Source organism: Myiozetetes cayanensis, unplaced genomic scaffold (genome assembly GCF_022539395.1).
Source record: "Myiozetetes cayanensis isolate MyiCay16 unplaced genomic scaffold, myiCay2020 scf2-11, whole genome shotgun sequence".
In the NCBI taxonomy this organism is placed as follows: Eukaryota; Metazoa; Chordata; class Aves; order Passeriformes; family Tyrannidae; genus Myiozetetes; species Myiozetetes cayanensis.
In genome coordinates this window covers 68340513-68361976 of record NW_026087411.1, presented here as the reverse complement: position 1 = coordinate 68361976, position 21464 = coordinate 68340513, and the positions used below count along the sequence as shown (strand labels likewise).

At 42.0% G+C, this 21464-nt stretch overlaps 1 protein-coding gene across 4 annotated transcripts in view; it reads right to left on the bottom strand.

Moving 5' to 3' along the window:
• Window positions 1-8: 8 nt before the first annotated feature.
• Window positions 9-21464, bottom strand: part of FYN (FYN proto-oncogene, Src family tyrosine kinase) — a 142899-nt gene continuing 121443 nt past the window's right edge. For all 4 annotated transcript variants that reach the window (XM_050315874.1, XM_050315871.1, XM_050315873.1 and 1 more), the window contains 4 exons: window positions 20863-20939; window positions 20607-20760; window positions 12110-12241; window positions 9-2942 (listed from right to left, as the gene is read on the bottom strand). In XM_050315874.1, coding sequence (XP_050171831.1) covers window positions 2734-2942; window positions 12110-12241; window positions 20607-20760; window positions 20863-20939 — 572 coding nt within the window. In that variant the 3' untranslated portion in view covers window positions 9-2733. The remainder of the gene's footprint in view (window positions 2943-12109; window positions 12242-20606; window positions 20761-20862; window positions 20940-21464) is intronic.

Sequence of the window (21464 nt, the reverse complement as noted above, 5' to 3'; positions counted from 1 at the left end):
TAACAACCTTGTTTAAATTTTTTGCTAATGTTTTTATTTGAGAGATTAAAAAACCCAAACAACAAAACTCCCAACATTAATAAAAAGAAGCAGAAGAGCTACCGATGAGAAATGGTCTGGATTTGCCACTCAACAGTGGCACCAGTCTGCACACAAGCCAGCTGCAGGCAGAGATCCGGCAGAGACCAACATGGTACTCATAGACCGAATGCAATACAAGGAACAGCAAACCCAAAGAATCAGAAATAAAGGCCATAAAACCCCAACAACGCCCCATCTGAGTCTTACTTCCAATGAGAAACATAGGCAAACTAATGTTTTAGGCTCATCCCGCATTACAGATGGAAACTGCCCTCGAATCTGTGGCATAGCAAAGGCTGCTAAGGAACTTGGCAGAATGGCCATGCTGCGCCACCGAGCACTGGGCTGAGTAGGTGACGTTTTGGCTTCGCCAGCCCGCTGAGTTACTATGGAGTCCTCAGTTCCGTGGAGGATGTGTTAAGGCAGGGGGGTAGCTGTGGGGAAAAAAAAAAAGAGGGCCACGACTTGCTTTGTAAGTACTACGAGGAAGCTAAAAGTCCGACAAGAATCATGGCCTCTTCAGTACTCCGCAGCTACAGGTACAGCAACATTGAATATATCATGTACATAACATTGCTCATAGACTCTACATGTAAAACGTTAACCAATTTATCATGGAAAGCTGGTAACAAGCAACATTGCCGTATAAATTCACACTTTGAGAAAGGCTAAGTGTGGAAGCCTCCTTTGCAAGAGAATTTTCAGTCAAAGTTTTGTATAGAAAATATTAAAACAATGACAATTTGTTCTCTGAATCTCAATTCATTATTGGGTTAGTTTTCACTAATGGAGAAAGTTTCTCTTTAGAAAATGTGTGAATCTTCATAATACAAATTCATAATCTAAGTATTAAATAATTAAAAAAAAGAGTTTCAAATGTTGGGAAGTCTTACTCGGCCGCAATCTTTTAAAGCGATAACAGCAATACAAGGCATAGAAAATCTTTTCCTGCAACACTTGTAAATGTAAAAGTAGTCATGTTAAATGCAACAGAACTAATAAAGAACAAACTGCTTGTAGAACAGAAAAATGAGAGACTAGCTATGCATTCAGTCATCTTTCTTACAGTTGAACTCCAGTTGTTTAAAAACATAATGACTTAGTAATTTGGAAAATCATGTCCCATAGGTAACTGGTCTGCATACTCCTATGAAATATGATGCCTCAAATGGCATGACACCCCTTCTTGAAAAGTTTTTAATCTCATCTCCACCATTATCTCCACAGTTTAAACAAAAAAACAACTGTCCAAATGTAAAATGCTCTTTTTTTAATTACTAAATTAAGAAAGTTAAACAGTTTTAAAATGTAAACTTGCAAATAAACCATAACAAAATGTAATTAAGACTTTAAAATTTGCAACTCAGTATTAAAAACTCAATAGAAATAGAAAGGAATTTTTTTTTTTGTTTTTTGGTTAAACGTAAGTATTTCAAGGCTGGTACAGACAACTGAAAAGGTAATACTTTGTTCTGTGCATCCCCCATGAAATGTAAAGAAGTGCATAGTAATTCCACTGGAGAACTTGCAGACACAGAGAAAGTAATTTCATTAGCAGTACAGGACATTTAACACACTTATTTTACAATGAAAAAATGTTACACATAAAACAGAAAAATCCTAGTTGCATGACCAACAATTTAGCAGGGGGACATGGCTAAAATGCTATGATTTTAAGACCATCTGAATGCGGTTACACTGCTTAATAAATCTTTTTGAAACATTTCAGTATACATGTTTTGATACAAGAAGTCCTTGCAGTTTCAATTTCCAGTTCAAACGGTGATGGTGTAGTTTTCTTGCTTTAAATATGTTCGTTTTAATTTCAAGAACAAATCATCACACACTTGTCAAACATTGGAAACATTACTGTAAATACAGCACATGATTCCTGAAAGAGCAAAGTTACAACCATCTACAGGTACATAATCATAAACAAAAAGTGCAATCCAATTTAAAAAAATCATGCTTGGCAAAAGCCAAAAATTAGATCACTGGCTTTCAGAATCCCACCAGTGTTTTCATGTCTGCAGTAAAATTATCGCTTTCTGGGTACTGCTGCAGCAGGATTCATTCAATTCCAAATGAGTTTCCTTTGCAATAGCACCCATATACTGTATGTACAGGTATGTATATATATTATATATATTTTATATATAAAAAAAGCAAAAAACCAAACACCTGTCCTGATTTTTTTATTTGTTAAAACATGAAAAAAAATGTTTTAGACAAAGAGGCCACTTCTGGAAAATAATACTTTTAGTTGAATCAGGAGAAGACTAGTTAAAATCACATAGGTTTTGCGTTTTAAAAAAAGGAAAGCACTAGGATCAGTTATTGGCACTGAGTTACTATTTACAATGAACAGAGGTTTTGCAGTTTACATAACATCAATACAATGCAGTTTTGGAGTCTTTGATTAAGAAAAAAAAGAGTGTTTTTCTCCTTTTCATCCAGGACATTCAGATTATTAGGACAAGTGGTCATAGGCAAGGGCTGCGGAAGTTCTCAGCTTCAGCCCCTCCTGTGCACTGAGGTGCTGGAAGATGCTGCACTCTGGAGAAGCTGATCACAGAGTTGGAAGGTAAAGGTCAGGTGGGACAGGGCTGAGAAACACCTGGTCATTCACGACAGTGTCTGAAAACCAGGGATTTACAGGTTGTCACCGGGCTGGTACTGGGGTTCTGTTGCAGTGAAGTAGTCTTCAAGAAAACCCTGTAAATATTCAAAAGTTGGACGCTCCTCTGGGTCTTTTTTCCAGCAGTGAATCATAAGCTCGTGCAAGGAGATGGGACAGTCCTGAGGACATGGCATCCGATAACCTCGTTCTACTTGCTCCAAGACTTCACGGTTATTCATGCCTGTAAAGGGCACACAAATGCACAGTTAAATTACAGGAAAATGAACCCAAGTATAATTATATCTACGTGTGGTTTTCTCAATCATACTAATTTCTTTTGTTTATTATTTTCTTTCTCGGTAGAGGCTTTTAGGATCCAGACATGAGCAAAATGCTGCTCCCATGGTTACCCTCTTGGCTTACTCACAATGGGCAGGATTTGGTGCTTTCCCTCTCCAACAGCAGTAGCTGTGAAATATATTATGTGAAATGCTTAAGGAAAAAAAATCCATTGCAACAAATAGAAAATTCAAAGTTAGAGAAATTAGGATGAATTTTTGAAACCCTCACACTGAGTGTGGGCCTTTCTGGAATCATTCCGTAAGGTCATGCTGCAGAGACTTCAAGACAAACTCTGCCACTCTGGGCTGCCAGGGATGTCCAGCAGCATCGCCCTCAATGTCAGTTCAGAAGCTTATTGCTGCTGATTTGCCCCTCTCCATGTGAGCTGGTTAATATTGTTTCGATCATATTCCACTGTTCCACCCCAACCCAGAATGGAGCAACATTGCTCAGAAGACAAGTCAAATACCAAGCAAAACAGCTCCACTGCAGAACCACAGTTCTCTCTCAAAAAAAGGTAAAAAGTTACATTACCGTCACAGGATCACAGAAACATTTAGGTTGGAAAAGACCCTTAAGACTATCAAGCCCAATTGTTAACCTAACACTGCCAAGTCCACCACTAAACGACACCCCTAAGCGCCACATCTACAGTCTTCTAAATACCTCCAGGGGTGGTGGCTTATCTTGCTTGTCTCTAAGAGGCAGGCCTGGCTCTTTGCTACACTATCTTTTCTATACAATCCCTTCAACCCTCGATTCCTCTGCTGAGATGCTTTTCACCAAACATAAATTGCAGTCAACCTCAGCTTTAGTTTACATATCTTTTCCAGTAATTCCTTTGGCTTTTTAACAGTACCAAAGGTAAGACTGGCACTGCAGGCAGGCAGAGGTGTTTCACAGAAGCATGCATGCTGACTGCAAGCTTTGTGGCTTGACAGCTGGCAAGCCTTGCCCCAGTCCCCTGCTGAAAAATATTGGTGGGCTTCTCTTCTCTGACTTAGTGGGTCCTGCCAGGTAGCTCTGCAGGAGAACCAGCAGAGACACTTAAGTTTCTCTATGACCAAATCTAGAAACCAGCACCTTGATGTTGCATTTTCTGTTAGCTTATCCTCTCCCTGGCTTCCATGACATCATCCTTCCCTGTGAATCTTGCACTTTCTTCTTTCAGGTTGTCCTCTTGAAAAATTTGCTTGTCCTACCTTCAGGACCCAGGGAATTCTCTCGGCCTCATATTTTTCGTAAACTTGTTAGGAATAATTGAACCACCTTCTTTGATACAGATTCATTTGTCTCCTCTACACTTTGACTAGTGGAAATGTCTGGTTTTGGCTGGGATAGAGTTAATTTTCTTCCTAGTAGCTGGTACAGTGCTGTGTTTTGGATTTAGTATGAGAATGATATCGATAAACACAGATGTTTTAGTTGTTGATAAGTAGTGTTTATCCTAAGTCAAGGACTTTCCAGTTTCTCATGCTCTGCCAGTGAGGAGGTGCACAAGAAGCTGGGAGAAACTGTATTGTGCATCACTTGTTTTCCTTGGCTTTTATGCCTCTCTTTTTCACTTTCATTAAAATTATTAATATATTTTACTTTATTTCAATTATTAACTATTTTTATCTCAACCTCTTGGATGGATATCAGCAGGAGGATATTACCCTTTCAAGGTAGAAGAAAAGGTTTTACTTTTAATCCAATTTTCCTCCTCATCTCACCTTGCTGGGGCAGAGAGAGTGAGTGTCTGTGTGGTGCAAATCCTTGGATTTGGTTTTTAACAGTGATAATTGCAAAAAGAAAGGTTAGATTACTGATTTACAGTATTTCCTAACCTGTAGACCAACCCTTTAGCACTGGTTTCTTGTGTTTCATTTATCATCTAACAGTCACTGTATTTTTGGTGTTAGATGTTTGTAATTAGGGGCAAACAGTTTGTATGGCATCTAAGGTAGACCATGGTTAGGACTTCAAAATGAGGAATACAGAGTGATAACTGTTCTCTGCAGACATCAGATCCTGCATAGAGTTACGGCTCTTGTCTATTATTGTCTCCAAAATGATGTTGTTAGGTCACAGAGGCTCACAACAAACCAGAAAAGCTTGCCACCCACTGAGCAAATATTTGGGTATTCTTCACTATCCAACAAGAACATCTTCAAAGGTATTTTACTTTTTCATTAGATTACAAGACAACACTAGTGGTCTGTTACTCATCACCAACTCAAGGCAGCATCAGCCCAAACCTTCCGGCCTTGCTGGTTTCAAGAGGCTACAAGAAAAAACACTGCATTTTTTTCACAGTGTATTCTCCCTATTAGTTTTATAAATTTGTGTTTTGAACAAAAATCTGCACCCTTTTTTCATATCCTTGTCTTTGAATCAGCTGAATTACCTCATATTTTGGGGTAAGAACTTCTCCTGTGCTTTGCTTCCCTTACATATTAATGGCTATGAAAATAACTGTTACCAGTACCTCATCTATTGCATACACCTAAAAATACTAGCAAACTGCATTCTTTGTTTTTATTTTGGCAATACGCCTTTAAGTACAACATGGATGGAAGCAACAGCAGCAGAAAAGCTTCTTCCCAACTGATTTGTTGTTTTAAGATATCAAATGTTTGGTATTTTTACCCAGTGCTTTACTCAGTGCTGCAAAGCACACTCTGAAACCTGATAAGGAACTGTGTGCTGGAAGGAAAACCCTGAGGAAACAGAGGGGGGAGGGAAAACGTAAACAGCTCTTCATTTCCCTTTGTTTAACAAAATGGTAGAAAAAAGAACATGAAAGAGACATTGCTGTCTGAAATCATAGTAATTTCTTTTTGTCCCTGGAAAGTGAGTCAAGCCAGGTTTTCTCATCATGGTTTAATCCAGGAAAATGCCCTTCTTTTCCTTTCTCTTTTCCCTTCCCTCACAGTAAAACCCAGATATGAAACTAAACCAAGTAATCCTCATGTTCCTCACTGGAATTCATATATCCAGCAAGGACTGAAGCACCTAGGATTTGCCAAAGAAATTCTGTTGTTTTTGACGTGCTGATAATTTAAAAAAGAAGTTTCAAAGACTTTTTTTCCCCTAAATCTACTGGATTATTTGTCTGACTTATACAAATAGCAGTGCTTCAGGTACACATTTTACCTCTTAAGAGGTAATGATGTTTACAAACTTATTCACTTATCCTGCAAGTTTTAGTGTTTCTCTTTTGATAGCAGGAGCCTGTCATTTCTGCACTTCTAACATCACATAGAGAATATTTGAGCAGTCTTTACAACTCCTCTCTCCTAATGAATCCCCAAGAGTTTCAACTCTTAGTAAATAATAAATGACATTCTGCTTGCACTATGCTTCTATACCCCTTAAAAGTTTATCCTAAAATCCCTAAATCTGTGGAATAAAACACTTAGCAATATTCTTCTGTTAACTACAGTTATTTCACCTGGGTTGGGGCAATCCATGATACCAATACAGGCTGGACGGTGAATAGATTGAGAGCAGCCCTGCTGAGAAGGACTTGAGGGTGCTGGTGGATGAGAGGCTGGACATGAATCAGCAATGTGTGCTTGCAGCCCAGAAAGCCAACTGTGTCCTGGGCTGCATCAAAAGCACCATGGCCAGCAGGTCTAGGGAAGTGATTCTGCCCCTCTACTCTGCTCTGGTGAGACCCCACGTGGAGTACTGCATCCAGCTCTGGGGTTCTCAGCACAGTAAGGAAGGACATTGACCTGTTGAAGCAAACCCAGAGGAGGTCCATGAAGATGATGAGAGGTCTGGAGCAGCTCTCCTATGAGAAATGGGTGAGAAAATCAGGATTGTTCAGCCTAGAAAAGGGAAGGATCCAGGGAGACCTTATTGTGGCCTTTCAGTGCTTGAAGGGGGCCTATAAGAATGACAGGAACAACATTTTTAGCAGGCCCTCTTGCAGTAGGACAAAGGTTAATGGTTTTAAAATGAAGGGATTTGATTTAGATTATATATAAGAAAAAAGTTTTTTTACAATGAGGGTGGTGAAATACTGGATCAAGTTGCCTGGAGAGGTCATGGATGCCCCCAACCCTGTGAATGTTCAAGGCCAGGTTGGATGGGGCTCTGAGTAACCTGATCTAGCTGAAGATGTCCCTGCTTGTTGCAGGTGGATTGGACTAGTTAACTTTTGAAAGGTCCCTTCTAACCCAAACTATTCTATGAATTCTACAAATCTGTGGAAAACCAGTTTATGCTCATCATGTTTCTAGAATTACAGTTTGGTCCAAGAAGAAAACATCCTGTTTCCAAAACTTTTCCATTAGCCTTTTAATTCTCTGAGAAGACCAAAAATCAAATAACCTCCCACCATCCAGCTTCATTAGTGAAACCTACAATAATCTTAGGATGCCACAGTATATGGCCACTTTAATGCACAATACAATAAAAATCTACTGCCTGTATGGACTGGGGACGGAAACTCAATACTGCTTGGCTTTTCATAGAAACGCAGTAACTTAAAGTTACAGTGGCTTTCAGAGTTACTTTAAGAGTTACTGTGACACAAAAGAGGATGTGAAGTTTCCATTTGTGGCTAAAGAAAACACTGGAAAGTGCTTTGAAGTGCTCTGAGCAGCTTGATTAGATGGAGCACAGCAGATGTGCAAATAGCACAGATCTGGGCAATGCTGCTCTTCCAGAAGACCAGAAACGTTACTATAACTAGGCAGAGTCCCCACATACAAAGCTAATGAGCTATATAGACTACTTTGGGCCATGTGAAGTCCAGTGAGGAGAGTGATGGTTTTAAACCCCTTTATTCTTGCTTTCTTCTGCTAGGCTGAGAATGATGCTCCTTCCAGACCCACTGCATGCTTTCAGACCAATGATCAAACTAATACAGTGCACTGAAGGGAACAGGAAGCTGCTCCTAAGGGAAGACAACCTTTGAAGCATAATGCTGTTCTTACTGAGTACAATGCAAACATAGTTTTCTGTGGAAAAGTAGTAAAAAGGTTTAAAAATCTGGAAGTCATATCACTTCATTTAGAAATTAAAGCCTGAAAACCCCCAGCATTTCCTCATCCTCAAAGCACCTACAAAGCTAGACTGTCAATATCTGTTCTTTGTTTTGGTTTTGCTTTTTAAGATAAGTTATTATTTGCCTGGTGTAATAGATGCTACAGCATTTGTGACTGGAGCTTTCCTGCTTACGAGAAAACCTGAGCTTATCTATGCTGTGTGCTGAGTATATATCTTTCTCAACTCCTCATCTACCACCCACAGTGATGCTACACACACACATATGCTGGCTCCCTGATGCATACTTGGCCTCAAGCTTGGGTACCATGCGCTCTCTGGCACTTGTGGCCCAGCTTCCCCCAGAGATGTGGAGGCTGAACACGGCTCCCCAGAGACTGCAGGGCTGCTTGGAGCCCAGGCTCAAAAACCTGCTTGGCCAGAGGCAGCAATGTGGATAGCACCATGGTGGCTGTCACAATAGACATAAAATGTAAATGCTCTTGATGTGACAAGTAGAGCAGAAAGCAGAAGGAGCAAGTTCAGAGGTGCTTGTTCAGTGTGGTCGAGATTTTGGCTATCCAAAAGGCAGCATGTTAAAACGCCACAAATTCTCTGACTACTGTTAGAGAAATTCAACTTCCTACTCTTAAACTCCATTAAAAACCAAACCAAAACAAAAAAACAAACTAAAATCCAAAGGGCATTTGTCAAAGGGAAAGAAACAGACACTGAAAAAGAACCAACTACTTTTTTAAACTTTGTTCCTCCTCTGCCCATATCTATTATTTATTTCCCCACTCTAATAATGGATAGAACCTCAATGCCCAAAAAGATTGTGAAAGTGGCTTATTTCAATCTGCTGCCTTGTGAAAAGAATAGGAAAGCATAAAACCCCGCACATAAATTAGTTATCATCATGGTCCATTATGATCACTGACAGCGAAACAGGCTTAGTTGAAGTATGAGCATGAGGCCACCTGTCAAAAAGTTGGTCTTGCTTGTGGGAGCTATAGGGCCTGGGGCAAAACCTCATTATGAACTCTAGCCCGATCTTCATCTCTGCCAGCAAAATCTTTACTGCTTATATATCTCACCACTGCTCCAACCTCTCTTCCAAAGTGGAGCAGGAACAACAACAGGAACTGCTTTAAATCTGGGGGACAAAGGGACAAAGCACACCAAGTTTTGTTCTACCCATTCTGTTCCCCTCCTATAAACTGCCTGCTGTCTCCTTCTGTCCTCCTCATTGTGCTTATCTCTCCTTCTATACGGGTTTAAAACAATGCCTGGTTCCAGGCAGTGGAAGGCATGAGGTACAGTGCCCTGGGGGCGTGGGTACCACACTAGAACTAGGGTGTGGGCTATAAACAACCCTTCCAGGCACTAAGAGCTTGTCAAGCAAGAGAGCAATCCCTTTGCCTGAGGGCCTCTCCCTGCTTCCCCCCCAGCCTGCTACAAGTTGTAAGCAGGAACATCAGGACAACATGCCCACATCTGTTTCAGAAATTGGATATTATAGCAGAGTGGCAGTTCCATGACCCTCTTTGTTTCAAGGCTGATGCTTTTCAGAGCTTGTAAATCCACACGACTTGGGTGCCGAAGCAGCTGGCAGTGCCAACAGACTGCATTCTGTCACCTAGAAGTTGTCTACTTGGGTGAAGATGTCTTGCTTCTCAGGGTGATTGAAATCCCATCTTTTCCTCCTTGTGCAAGCCATGCCACAGTGTCAGAAAAAGCCCTGTGGGTGCATCTGAATGCTACTCCATGCCTCAGACAGGGAAATGTATTCATGAAACTTTGTCCTTCTATGAGGTCCTTCCTCTTCCCAGCATGAAGCAGAAGATGGATGGTCCTTTCTATGTCAGGGGAAGATAGTCTTTTCTACAGACCTCAGGAGGCCTTTGTCACTTTGGGAAGTCCGAGCCCTCTTTTCAGCCCACATGCAAAGACAGAACCTTCTAAGAAGGCTTCAGCTCCTCTCCACTGTTGCCTCAGCCTATAAAAGCTTTCCTGGTTAGGGTCTGGGGACCAAGACTGAATTGAAATCTGTAAAGACTGTGGAAATTCAAATGTAAAACAGAAACTGCCCTTAGGTAAAATGACTAAAACTAGTCCCCTCACTGAGGGGAGTGATGGTGGCCATGGGAATGGTTAAGGCCTCCCGGATGAGCAATCTTGGAGTCCCCACAGGGAGGAATGGCCCTGGCATAGAGCACAGGCAGTGTGTAACCAAGGCAGTACATGACTGTCCAGAAAATTGCTGACTTTGTGATATGTAACACACACAAAATTGCTTCCAGCTACTTCATGTCTTTCCAGTGCAGGTGGGGGAGAGTGAGCTGGAAGGACTTTTGGTGTGTGAGGGCTTTATGCAGTGAGGAATGAAGGGGGAGGACCGTGCTAAAAGAGGAGAGATGCTGCTAGTTGTCTTTGATGTGCTCAAACTGCCACATAATAAAACTGTCCAGAATTTCAGGACACAGCCCATGCCTGAGATTACTGTCATGACTCCCACAAGAGGTTATATATTGCAAGCATTTAAATGCAGATCCAGTGGACTTTTTTCCTTTGGGGAGGGAAAGGAACATCTGTGAAGTGCAGACATCCACAGCCAACACTGTGTTCAGCTACAAACTTGTGACTAAACATGGGGCTTAGATTGCCATTTTCTTGTTTAAATGGTATTTTCCCTGCGTGTGTGTGTGTCTGTTTGTGCTCATGCACATGACAAGGCAGATGGTTAAATCACTAAGTATCTTTGCCCCACCAATACAGAGCTCAGGGAAAAAAAAAATCACCTTAAATCTACAGGGGGACTCATGCCTCCCACAGAAACATGTCATCTTGTTTTCTGCTACCTCATTTTGTGGTCCCCGTCACAGCTTTGCTAAGCTGCTCGCTGTTAATCAAGCCAAAATCCACTTCTGATCATGAGATGCCTTTCGCTTCCCATATTCTCTACCCAAATATCAGTTACTGGATGTTCGGTGCTAGCAAAGTTGACGTTCCCGGTAAAAGTCTGGGGCATTAGTTTTGCAGAGTTCAGGATTCTGAAGTGGCATGAGATACCATAGGATAAACAGAACTCCACTTTGATGCTTCTCCTGCTCAATTTGATATATGGAACTGACTGCCCAATCACAGCACAGGCTGGAAAATCAAAACTGCTGTAGGGCACTTTCCATTAATTCACCTGCAGTGCACATGGCCATACAGTTGAGTAGTTAGAGATTTTTTTATTATTTTTCTTAATAAAAAGAGTAAAGATGCATCTATATACATCTTTAGATGCAGGGCATCCCCTGTTGTTAGTATCTGTGCTGATGAGAAAATGAAGGGATTGAATTCTTTTCCATGTAATGGACGGTTTTCACCTCACCCCTCTCCTTTTCACCTGAATGCCTACAATCTTCAGGGGGGCAACAGAATGAAAAGCTCTTTCTGCATAAGCAGATCCAATCACCCCTCCTACAAATCTTAATCCGTTGGATACTTGGCAGGGTTTCAACAGAGCCATGGGGCCTCCGGTTCCCCCATGCAGAGAATCTGGCCCCGCTGTGACCCTGCCATGAGCTCTGGCCTGCACAATGCAGAATTATTTTCTTTCCTTTCCATCCATCTCAAAAGCAAGGACTGAAATTTAGGAGTTTATAAAAAAGAGATTTGGTAATACCAGACATTTAGACAGTCATCAAACCTTGCAGAGAACCAGACTGACAGAATAAATGGAGTAAGGCCTCTCTGGGAGGCCTGTTGATATCTTAAAGTGAACGCAATGCTATGGAGAGCTATTTGCTCCAGAATGTAGTCATTCTACGTTGCTTCCATAAGTTGTCTAGAAATTACATTGATTGAATTGAGAACAACTACAATATTAGAAATTAATATGTTGAATTGTCCCCTTGTCATTTTTATCATGACCATTGCACAGCAGTTTTCAGTCAGAGCTGTTTCCAAGCATACACAGAACTTATGATTATAACCATCCTCATTTGAGCTCAGTGAATATAAACAAATGTTCCAGCTTAAGCATGTGGCTCATTCCCATTCCTTTTCCCAAGTGAAGTAGGACTGTTTTCTTACCTGGGTATGGCACTCTCCCTTTTGTTACCAGCTCTGTCAGTAGGATCCCAAAAGACCACACATCTGACTTTATTGTGAACCTTCCATACAGTGCTGCTTCTGGCGCCGTCCATTTAATGGGAAATTTTGCACCTAATGAAAGAATACATGAGTCTTAACCAGAATAGAGACAGAATCAAAGTACCAGTTCACAGGTGGCTGTTGTGTTCTGCAACATGTGCAGGTAGAAAGTAGGGTCAGAGAGGACAGGCAGGTGGAACGTATAGGGGACAAGGAAAGACTAAGCAGGGAAGGGGTCTGTTTGTCCCATATCCCAAGAGAAGGCTAGGAAGACATTTTAATTCCAGTTTGAAATTTTGTAAAATGAAAAAAAAAAAACCAAACACACAAACAAACAGTTTTTAAAAACAATTGAGCCCAACGTAATAGAAATTCTTTCTGCTAAAATGTTTTAAATTAACATCTCCCTGAGATACTTGCAAGTCAAACACAGTTAGCACGTACAAGCATAAATGAGGTATATTTGCAAATGTACCTCCTAGTTTCCCTGCTCAAGCTGAGCAAAATGCAAACAGATGAACATGGTGAAAACATAAATTAAAACCAAACCTAATATTTCATTAGAAACATGCAAGGACTTAAAAATAATACTGCCATTCGAGTTGCTTGGAGTGCATGATGTCAAGGCACAACTTTGACCCGTGATTTATAACTTGACAATGTACTTTAAGCTCCTGGCACTGAAAAGCCTGTAGTGCCTTAAATACGTGCAGTTCTAATGTGTTCATCCATCATCAGAGCTTGCAGGAGCCAGTTGCGGCAAGGATAGTAAGATAACAAGCCTTTAAACACTGATTTATTTGCTTTTCCAATCATTTGCTGTTTTCTTAGGGAAAATATTTTCAGTATGACTTTAAAGAAAAGTCTTGTGGTAATAATTAACTCATAGTATGTACGAAAAAATATGCAGACATTTCCCCGGTGCCTTGTATTAACATACAGGCAAAAGAGTTGCATTGCTTATTGCTGATCCCTAGTGACAAACACTCTTGAATTTGGAAACAGACCGACTTTGACTTCCCACCACCCTCTCATAAAAGTTCCCGTAGCTTTCAGGAGGAGTGTGGGAAGTGTAACAACGTGGACAAATCACTCTCAGGGAGTGAACTTACAGCACTGTTTAGAGTTCCCTGCTGATGCTGTTCTGCCATCACACCCAGTGCTAAATGTCCCATATCTTCAGCTATACAGCCCAATTTGATGTGACTCAGAATGAAAAGTAAACATGGTAATTCTCATCTCCTTACTTAGTAAAACTTTGATGTGCTAAAATTTTTTCTGCTCTACACGTAAATGATCTTAAGAGAGACTATTACTCAGAAACAAATATATTTCTTTTTCTAGGCAAAATTGCAATTGCTCAAGTAAGTCCTGCTAAATTAAAAGATGCAAGACAAAGTTTCAAATCCCTAATGCCTGAAGTCAGTAACTTAAGTCTAGTTTAGCATCAGCACCAGCACACCAGTGATTAGATTTGCAAAGGTGCTGGAGGATTTTTGGGTGCCTATCCACTTTTTAAATTCTGCCTCTTTTGTAATTTCTTTGGTTGGTGTGTAGGCAGGAACTAAAATTTGGGTGCTTGACTTTGGTCTCAGTCTCCCTCACTTACACTTCTTTGCGTGACCAATCTTAGTTTACCAGACTCAAAATTTGTAGAACTTCACCTTCTCTTAAAAATTGCCTTGGTTGTGATGTCTGAGTTCTTTGAGCAGTAGCTGCCATCACTTGAACCTCTGTTGTGGAAGTTGGCAACTGGCTCCTCCAGCCACCTGGGGCTCTACACCCCATGTCAATCCCTGGAAAAACTGCAAGCTGTGTGTGTCTGGTGGTCAGGTTCCCTAGGCCTGCAGTGTGTGGTTTTAGATGGGTTTATGCCGTCAGCCCTGCATGTAAGGGCCAGTGTCCCTCTGCTCTCTCATACGTGCAGCTGAGATAGTACACACAACCCGTGCCAGCTGAACAAATGAATAGCTCCAGGCTGACCAGGAGCCCGAAGCCTTGAACATCGGCTGGTGGTGTATCAGATGGCCAAGCATGAGGGTTTGCTTGTTCACATGTTGCACACATTTATTCAACAATTTTTCTTTCTTTATTCAGTTGTGTTTTTCTGAGAAACTTAGCCTGCTTTAATTCCCGTGTGCTTCGTACTCAAGATACAAAGGTAGCAACCACCTACAACTCATCTTTGGAGAAAGGAAATCTCTTCAGACTCTTTTGTGGCCAGTTCCCCTGGTATTTTTGCCTTCCTCATATTCTGCCAGTGTGGGTCTAGGAGATGAGTATGTGGTGTGCTGAAGAACCATAGGAAGATGAGAAGCAAGGTAATTCCCTGAGAAGAGGGGACTATTACAGCACATCCCTTTTCCTGAGAGCTAGAGTTGGACCTCACTGGACTGCAATGATCACTGCTGGAGAAGACAAATGGTCTGTGCTGTGGATTATTGAATGACAGTACAGCTATTCATTAGTTCTTTATGTTGCCCCTGCTGTGGACGATTCTCTGACTAAAACAACTAATATAAAAATCACATCTTCTGCAGTTTGTGCAGTATTTCCTGATTGATGATAGATTTGAAGTGATAGATGGAGAGGAGAAAAAGGCAAGGTTGGCAGAGAGCTTGCTAGCAGAGCCCTGCTTCATGGTTTTCTGGCCCTGCAACACATGCTGGAAGCTAGATGGTCCAAGAGAGCCTGCAATCCAGTATGGCAGGGGTGTCAGTAAGGGGAGAGCAGAGACCAGTGAGGACACACCAAACTGGTCATCTGCACGTGCAGTGCAAGCCCTGCCATAACACAAAGAGATCACACGCAGCTTGTGCGAATGGGTGTGTTGTGTGTGTTTGTCTAACAGGGATCCCCCCGAGGTGCTGCCTCCCATCCATTGTCTGGCACTGGAGACTGAGACAGTCTCACTGCTGTGAGAGCACAAAAATTCCCACACGTGTTGAGCGTTGCTTCGAAGCCTCCTGATTGCTGTTGCCATGCGAAGCGTTTGAACAGACCAGACGCTGTGCATGGCTCCTGACTGACACACAGTTTCTGCGCTTACTCTCTTCCCAACGCACTGATTAGAAAACTCATCCCCTCCCTCTGCCCAGGCCTCAGCAGCTTATTAAACAAGCTGACTTTGTGCTGCAAACAAATTACAGCATCAAATAAAATGTGTATTACTGACAAGCATGTTAATAAATCTGATAAGCCAAATTACCCCAGCTGACAACGCAGCCCATCTCCTACTTTGAAGGCAGATTTTACATCATTAGGAGAGCGATTTCTCTCTTTTTTTTTTTCTGGAACATGTCTTATTACAAAATAGCACATCAGTAACCCTATGCATAAAACCCAACCACACGCTACATTCATCAGGTCAGGATAGCCTGTCTTTGCCCCAAAGCAAAGTACTAATCTGCAGCTTTTATCTCAGTCCCTTTTTTTGAAATGTTTCAGCCTGGGAAAAGCCTTTTTTGGGTTTCTTCACTGCTTGCAACCACATGAAACCAAAGCTGATGATACAGTTTACTATTAGGGCAACCAGCCCTGCCTCCTGCCTCTGAGGATTTTTGTTAGGTTCAGCCCTGTTCTTGGGACCTCTGCCTGGCTCTGCCCAGGCATTCACACAGGTTATCTCCCAGGAGGATTTCCTTGGGAAAAATCAATCCACGGCCCTGCTTTAATTCTTTGCTTGCTATAAGCAGGCCACGTGATGAGAAGGAGTGGAGGGGGCTGGGATGATTGAGTGACCTTGACATACAGCTCGCAGCATGATTTCTTCTGAGGAAAGCGAAAATCCCTCAGAGCTTTGTTTTTCTTCAGATCTAAATCTTGATGAAGGAGAAACCTCTGAAATTCATGCCCCAGAGCCACTGCCAGCTTGATAACGATCCTGTTTCTGGAAATGCTACAAAGCTGCTACCTCTTGTACCTTAAAACCAAAGCCAATGCAGCACCCCAAGCTCTAAAACCCCAAAACTCAGGGACCTCTTGGCTTAGCGACCAGAAAATGCAGTGTGGCACTGAATTGCTTCTGGGGCTGGAAAGGATAAGCCACAAAAGGTAAAAATGAAGTGCTGAAGCAAGCATGAAACAGGAAACGAGTCAGCCCTGGTAGGCGATGATGAGTGCCGTGTGGGAGGGACTGTGCAATTACATTTTTTGTTCTGTGAGAACGAACATGAAATTACAAGCCTGGCAAAACATCAGCGATGAGAAGCAGGCTTTGCAGGCGGACCCCTTCCCAGGAAGGGGGGTACAAGGGGCGGAACTGCCGGTCTAAACATTCCCCTCTCCCTCTCTGCCTGTACGCCCCCCTTCCTCTTGCCCTTCCTCTTGACCTGACCTCGCTCCTTCTCAGGGAGCAGATGGCAGCTCTGTAAGAGTGTATCAGCGGCACCCTTCCCAGACCCAGGTGGCTGGCTGTTAAAAAAGCAAGAGTCCTTTCTCCTGTCTGCTCCCGGGCTGGCCAAGGGAATGGCAGGTAAAGAGTAAGAACAAAGCCCTAGACAAAGCCCTGAACACTACAGCCCACAGTACAGTCAGTCACAAACAAGACAGATCTGATTAGCTGGTGAACAAGTCCCTACTTAAAGGACTGGAAAGAGCCTGGAAGGAGGGGAAAAAAAAAAATCCCTGTTTATTTCTAGGAAATCAAAACAAGAAGCATCACTTGTTTTTAGGCAGGGCAAGAAGAAGGTATTTCTTAAGTGTTAAGGAGGCAAAAATCATCTGAAAGTTTACAAACATGTACTAGAGCTCCCAGAATAGCTCTGACTTGTCTGGAAGGCATCAGAAAGATTCTTGTTTTTTCATGTGTGCTTGGAGTGGCACTACTGCAAGTGCTGCCAGTGCATGCAGTAGAAACACGGCCTGGAAAATAACTCTGCTCTTTTTTTTTTTTTATTAAGGAAATTTTAAATTTGTATCAGCTGCTACTGCTTAGAATAGTAACAACTCCAACCCAGCAACTCTGTGGAGCACTCAGCACTCTCCACAAAAATGCCATGTGCTTGGCTAAAACTCCACATATCTGTAAACCAGATCAGTATAAGGGTAGCAGAACTGCATGGGAAATTCTGTGCTGAAAGTGATGGGAAGTTTCCCTTTGTCCTGTATGATATCAGGAGTTTTAAGTCTTGCTTTAGAGGACTGACACAGCATTATCACCAGTGTATGGAAATAAGACTCAGTGCCTGACACTGTGTGTGTGGGGAAGATGTTGCAACAGCATCAGCCAAAAGAAGCAAGCCCCAGTGGTGCAGTCTGCAATACAGTCCATCAGTGTAGCCTTTGAAATGGGCGTCACATTAACCGGCATGTTTTTCCCCTTTGATTACTCACTTCCTCTAAAAGCAAGAGAAGCCAAATGCTCATTACAAGCCAAGAACTTTTTTCTTTTTTTTTTTTGTATTATTTAATGGCAGTGTATAGCTGCTAGTCACACACTTTAAATCATTAGTGGCACGACCATCTCTTTCCTTCCTGACAATTGCTGAGAAATGGCAGTGCAGACAACAAACTGCTTTTTATTTGCCTCTCATAAATCAGGAGCAGTCAGGCCTCCTTTGTTCAAACCAAAAAGAAAATAAACCGGTCAGTAAAACATTACCACCAGGCTAAGTAATACCCACACAGGTTCAGGAATCCTGCACTCTAGCCCTCTGGGGCTCAAAGCATCCCCATCTGTTTCCTTTCAAAATATTTAATCGAAGACAAAAGTGACAGTGGGGGAAGGGAGGGGGAGATCAAGTGAAGCTGGAGAAAACCACCTCTTCCCCACGCCAACAATGAGCTCTGCACTAACACACTTAAGCCAAGAGAAGGATGAATGCTGAGGAGAGAGTGACCAGAGACTTTAATCTTCAGATTTTGCAAGGAAAAACATTTCCTTTCTCCCACAGGAGCTGCCAGTCTGGAGAACTCCCTATCCCCTCCCCTCTGCTGGCCAGGCTCTCCTGTGTCAAAATTCCCACTGAAGCAGTAGTCAGCTAGATAAACAGAGCAGTCCCCAGATGCATCTCCTTGGAGCCTGAAGTAATAGGTCATGGGAAACAAGCAGAGGCAACCATTTCCTTCTGATACTGTGGTCTCCACCAAGCAATGCTCAAACTGAACTTTAAATAAAAAACACCACAACTGAATTGCACTTGAAAAAAAAAAATCCAATTTTAATGTGCCACATTAAAAACCATCTTTCTTCCGCAATAAATTAAAGGTTCTAGGCTCACCTTGGCTTCCCAGCTGGCTTGGAAGCCAGGTTAATTGCAATTAAGTGTAATTGAGAATGTGCGACTTGGTCAGAAAAGCACCCCTTCCTAAAACAAGCTACCACTTAAGAAAGGGTCTAAAAGACATTAGTGAAAGTAGGAAAACCTTTCTACAAGAATGCTTCTGATTACAGCTCTTAGGGTCTTTCTTTTAATGAATTCTGTAGCTCTGAAGGACTTCAGCCTGACCCTGAGGACAGGGGAAGGAAGTATTGTCCACTGCCCTCAAGTATGGGAAGGATGGGCGACCTCTTCATATTTGCACCATGAGATGAAGCCAGGCAAGCACAATTCAGATCTCCAGATCATCAGCCATGCATTTTAAAAGCCAAAGTAAGTCTCCCTTCCCAGACACTTTTTCCTCAATACAAGTGATTTCTGTCATGAAAGAAAGGCAGGAGATATCCATGGCTACAGTCCCTCTCCTTACCAGTCCTGGTGTTAATCTTTTAGTTTAAGCTCAAAGTTTCCCCACCTCAAATCCAGTAATTTCTGTTGTCTTAAAAATCGAAGCTTCAGGTTTTCACAGATTTATTAAAATGTGAAGAGAGCAAAAATGTTCTGAGATTTAAACCAGGAGGCAAACAGGTCATCAGAGGATTTCCTAGGGATCAGGAGTCTGAAAAGATCTGGCCAGAAGTAGGTCACATACTTGTCTATGAAAACAAATAATTAATCACGTAAAAATATACACTGGGTGGTTTCCAAAGGGAACAAAAGACATGGCAGCAAACCAGACAGAAATGGAGATAATATAGGACACCATTTCAAAGCCATTTTGCAGACTGGATCTGTCTGCCTTGTTTAAGGAAAACTCACACAGGGGCAGAGCAAGCAGGCAGCTTTCTGTTTACCAGAGCCTCCAGACACTCTTATTGCTCTGAAGAGAATGTTACAAGGCTACTTTTTTTCCAGCAAAAAGCAATTCCCACGCTCATGCTGAAATCAATAGTGGTTAAGTCTCTGCATTAGTATCTGCCACAGGTACATCAAATACGCCACCGAAATAATCAGGCCTCGCTGTCCAGATGTGAAGCAGGCAACTTTTAGGGTGGATGCAGCCCGTGGTCCACATCCCTGTGACTAGGTACTCTGACAGCAGTTTGGAGGAGCGAGAACATCACAAGAGCTGCTGCTCCTCCTAGGCCAAGGCAATGCTGGAAACTCTCTGGCTCCTTCTGTCAGCACTTACAGAAAAAGTTACAGAATGAGGTGAGCTCTTTCCTAAGAACTATTGGCAAGATCTATGCTGAAACAGGGACTTTGCTGAAGAGAAGAAACAACAGGAAGGAGTAAATGTAGGTAATGAAGTACTTAGCCGATGTGTTCTTTCTGGTGACATACAACAGGGTTTAGTGGGACCCTCCTTGGCTTTGGCACTGAAATGGATGGAGTGCTGTTTACTGACACATATTGAGCAAGCACTAACAAAGTCCTGCCAGTGGAAAGAGAACAAAACTGTAGCTCTGCAGCTTGGACCAACATCTGACAACTAAACATGACTTGTAAAGAATGACTAGCTACAAAGAGCCCATGTCATGACTGAGTCTGAACCCACACGCTTTTTTAAAAAAAAATACAAAACTCTTTGATACATTTTCATAGTGTATCAGTGGTTGTCTATGCCTAGCACTCTGTGTGGCACTGGAAAATAGCATTTCTATTAAAATAACTTTTTCGGTTCCCAAAGGAAACATAGTGCTCTGAAAGGCAGCTACATTGCACAGAAGCACAAATTTGACCTGTTTGAAAGAAAGAAAATAAGAATAGCACAGCAATAATGATAGTTGTTAGCAAATACTAGAAGGCATACTATGAAAGAAATAGCTTACATAGACTTTTCTGGATTACCCCATTCAGACTTTCAAGGCTGGTAAATAAGGCATCCTCTTTGTTATGGCACCACAACTATCTTTGTCTTTACTGTCACTTTACCAGCTGTGCTCTCACCCATCATTTTTGTTTCATTTTTGTCGGTTTTTAAAGGGAAGACAACTAAACAAGACATTCTCTTTAGGACATGCATTCAGCAACGAACTTCTGGCCTAGGAGTTAATATGACCTCGGGATTTACCAAAAACAACCCCAAAAACATAAGAGGAGAGCTTTTCAAAGCCATGTTCCATTCTTCCTGTCACAAGAATGACACTCAGTGCTACACCTGCCACTGTTTTTACCTTGTCTGGCTGTATATTCATTGTCTTCAATCAGTCTTGCCAATCCGAAGTCGGCAATCTTGCATATTAGGCCGTTCCCCACCAGAATGTTTGCAGACCTCAGATCTCTGTGTATGTAATTCATTCGCTCTATGTAGGCCATTCCTGCAGCCACCTGTGAGAAGCATGAGACACAATTGTTGCATTTAAAATGAACTCAGACATACAGGGTTTACAAAACATGTACATCTCAGTGATCAGTACTCTGAAGACAGACCTGGGCTGCCATGTCCACCAAATTTGGTAACTTCAAAGCTCTTCCTTCTCCATCTTTTAAGAAATCTAGCAAACTCCCTGCAAATACAGAGTTGACACAACACAGAGATGTTAGGAAAACAACGGCAACTCATCAGTATGGAGGTGCAGCAATATGTGCCCTATTAAAGACAGCAATGTTTCAAGTTCAAGAGACAGTTAAAAAAACCCCACAATATCTTAGAATTCTATTATACTTGCTTCGCTCTTCTTAAAGGTTGTCTTGCAGAAGAATATGCCACTAGTACAAGGAGAGTTGCAGGGAAAAGAAACAACTCTGTTTTTAATCCTCCTGACCATTACGGAGAAAGCTGGTCTTTCTTAACTTTTCCAGTGCTCTTTAAAACTACATACTTGCTGCTCTCTAAAGGCCTCAGCTAGCTGCAAAGCAGCAGCTCAGTTCCAAGCCACACAAGCTATGGAAAAAGTCAGATCCCAGCGTAACCAGCTCCAAAAGAAAGGTCGGCCCGAAGCCTGATAAGCCCAAGGGGGATAGCATTAGCAAAGGCTATTTTTTCCTTAGAAATGAGTAGTGCTCCTTCTCTAGGTAACCCAGAGCTAAAC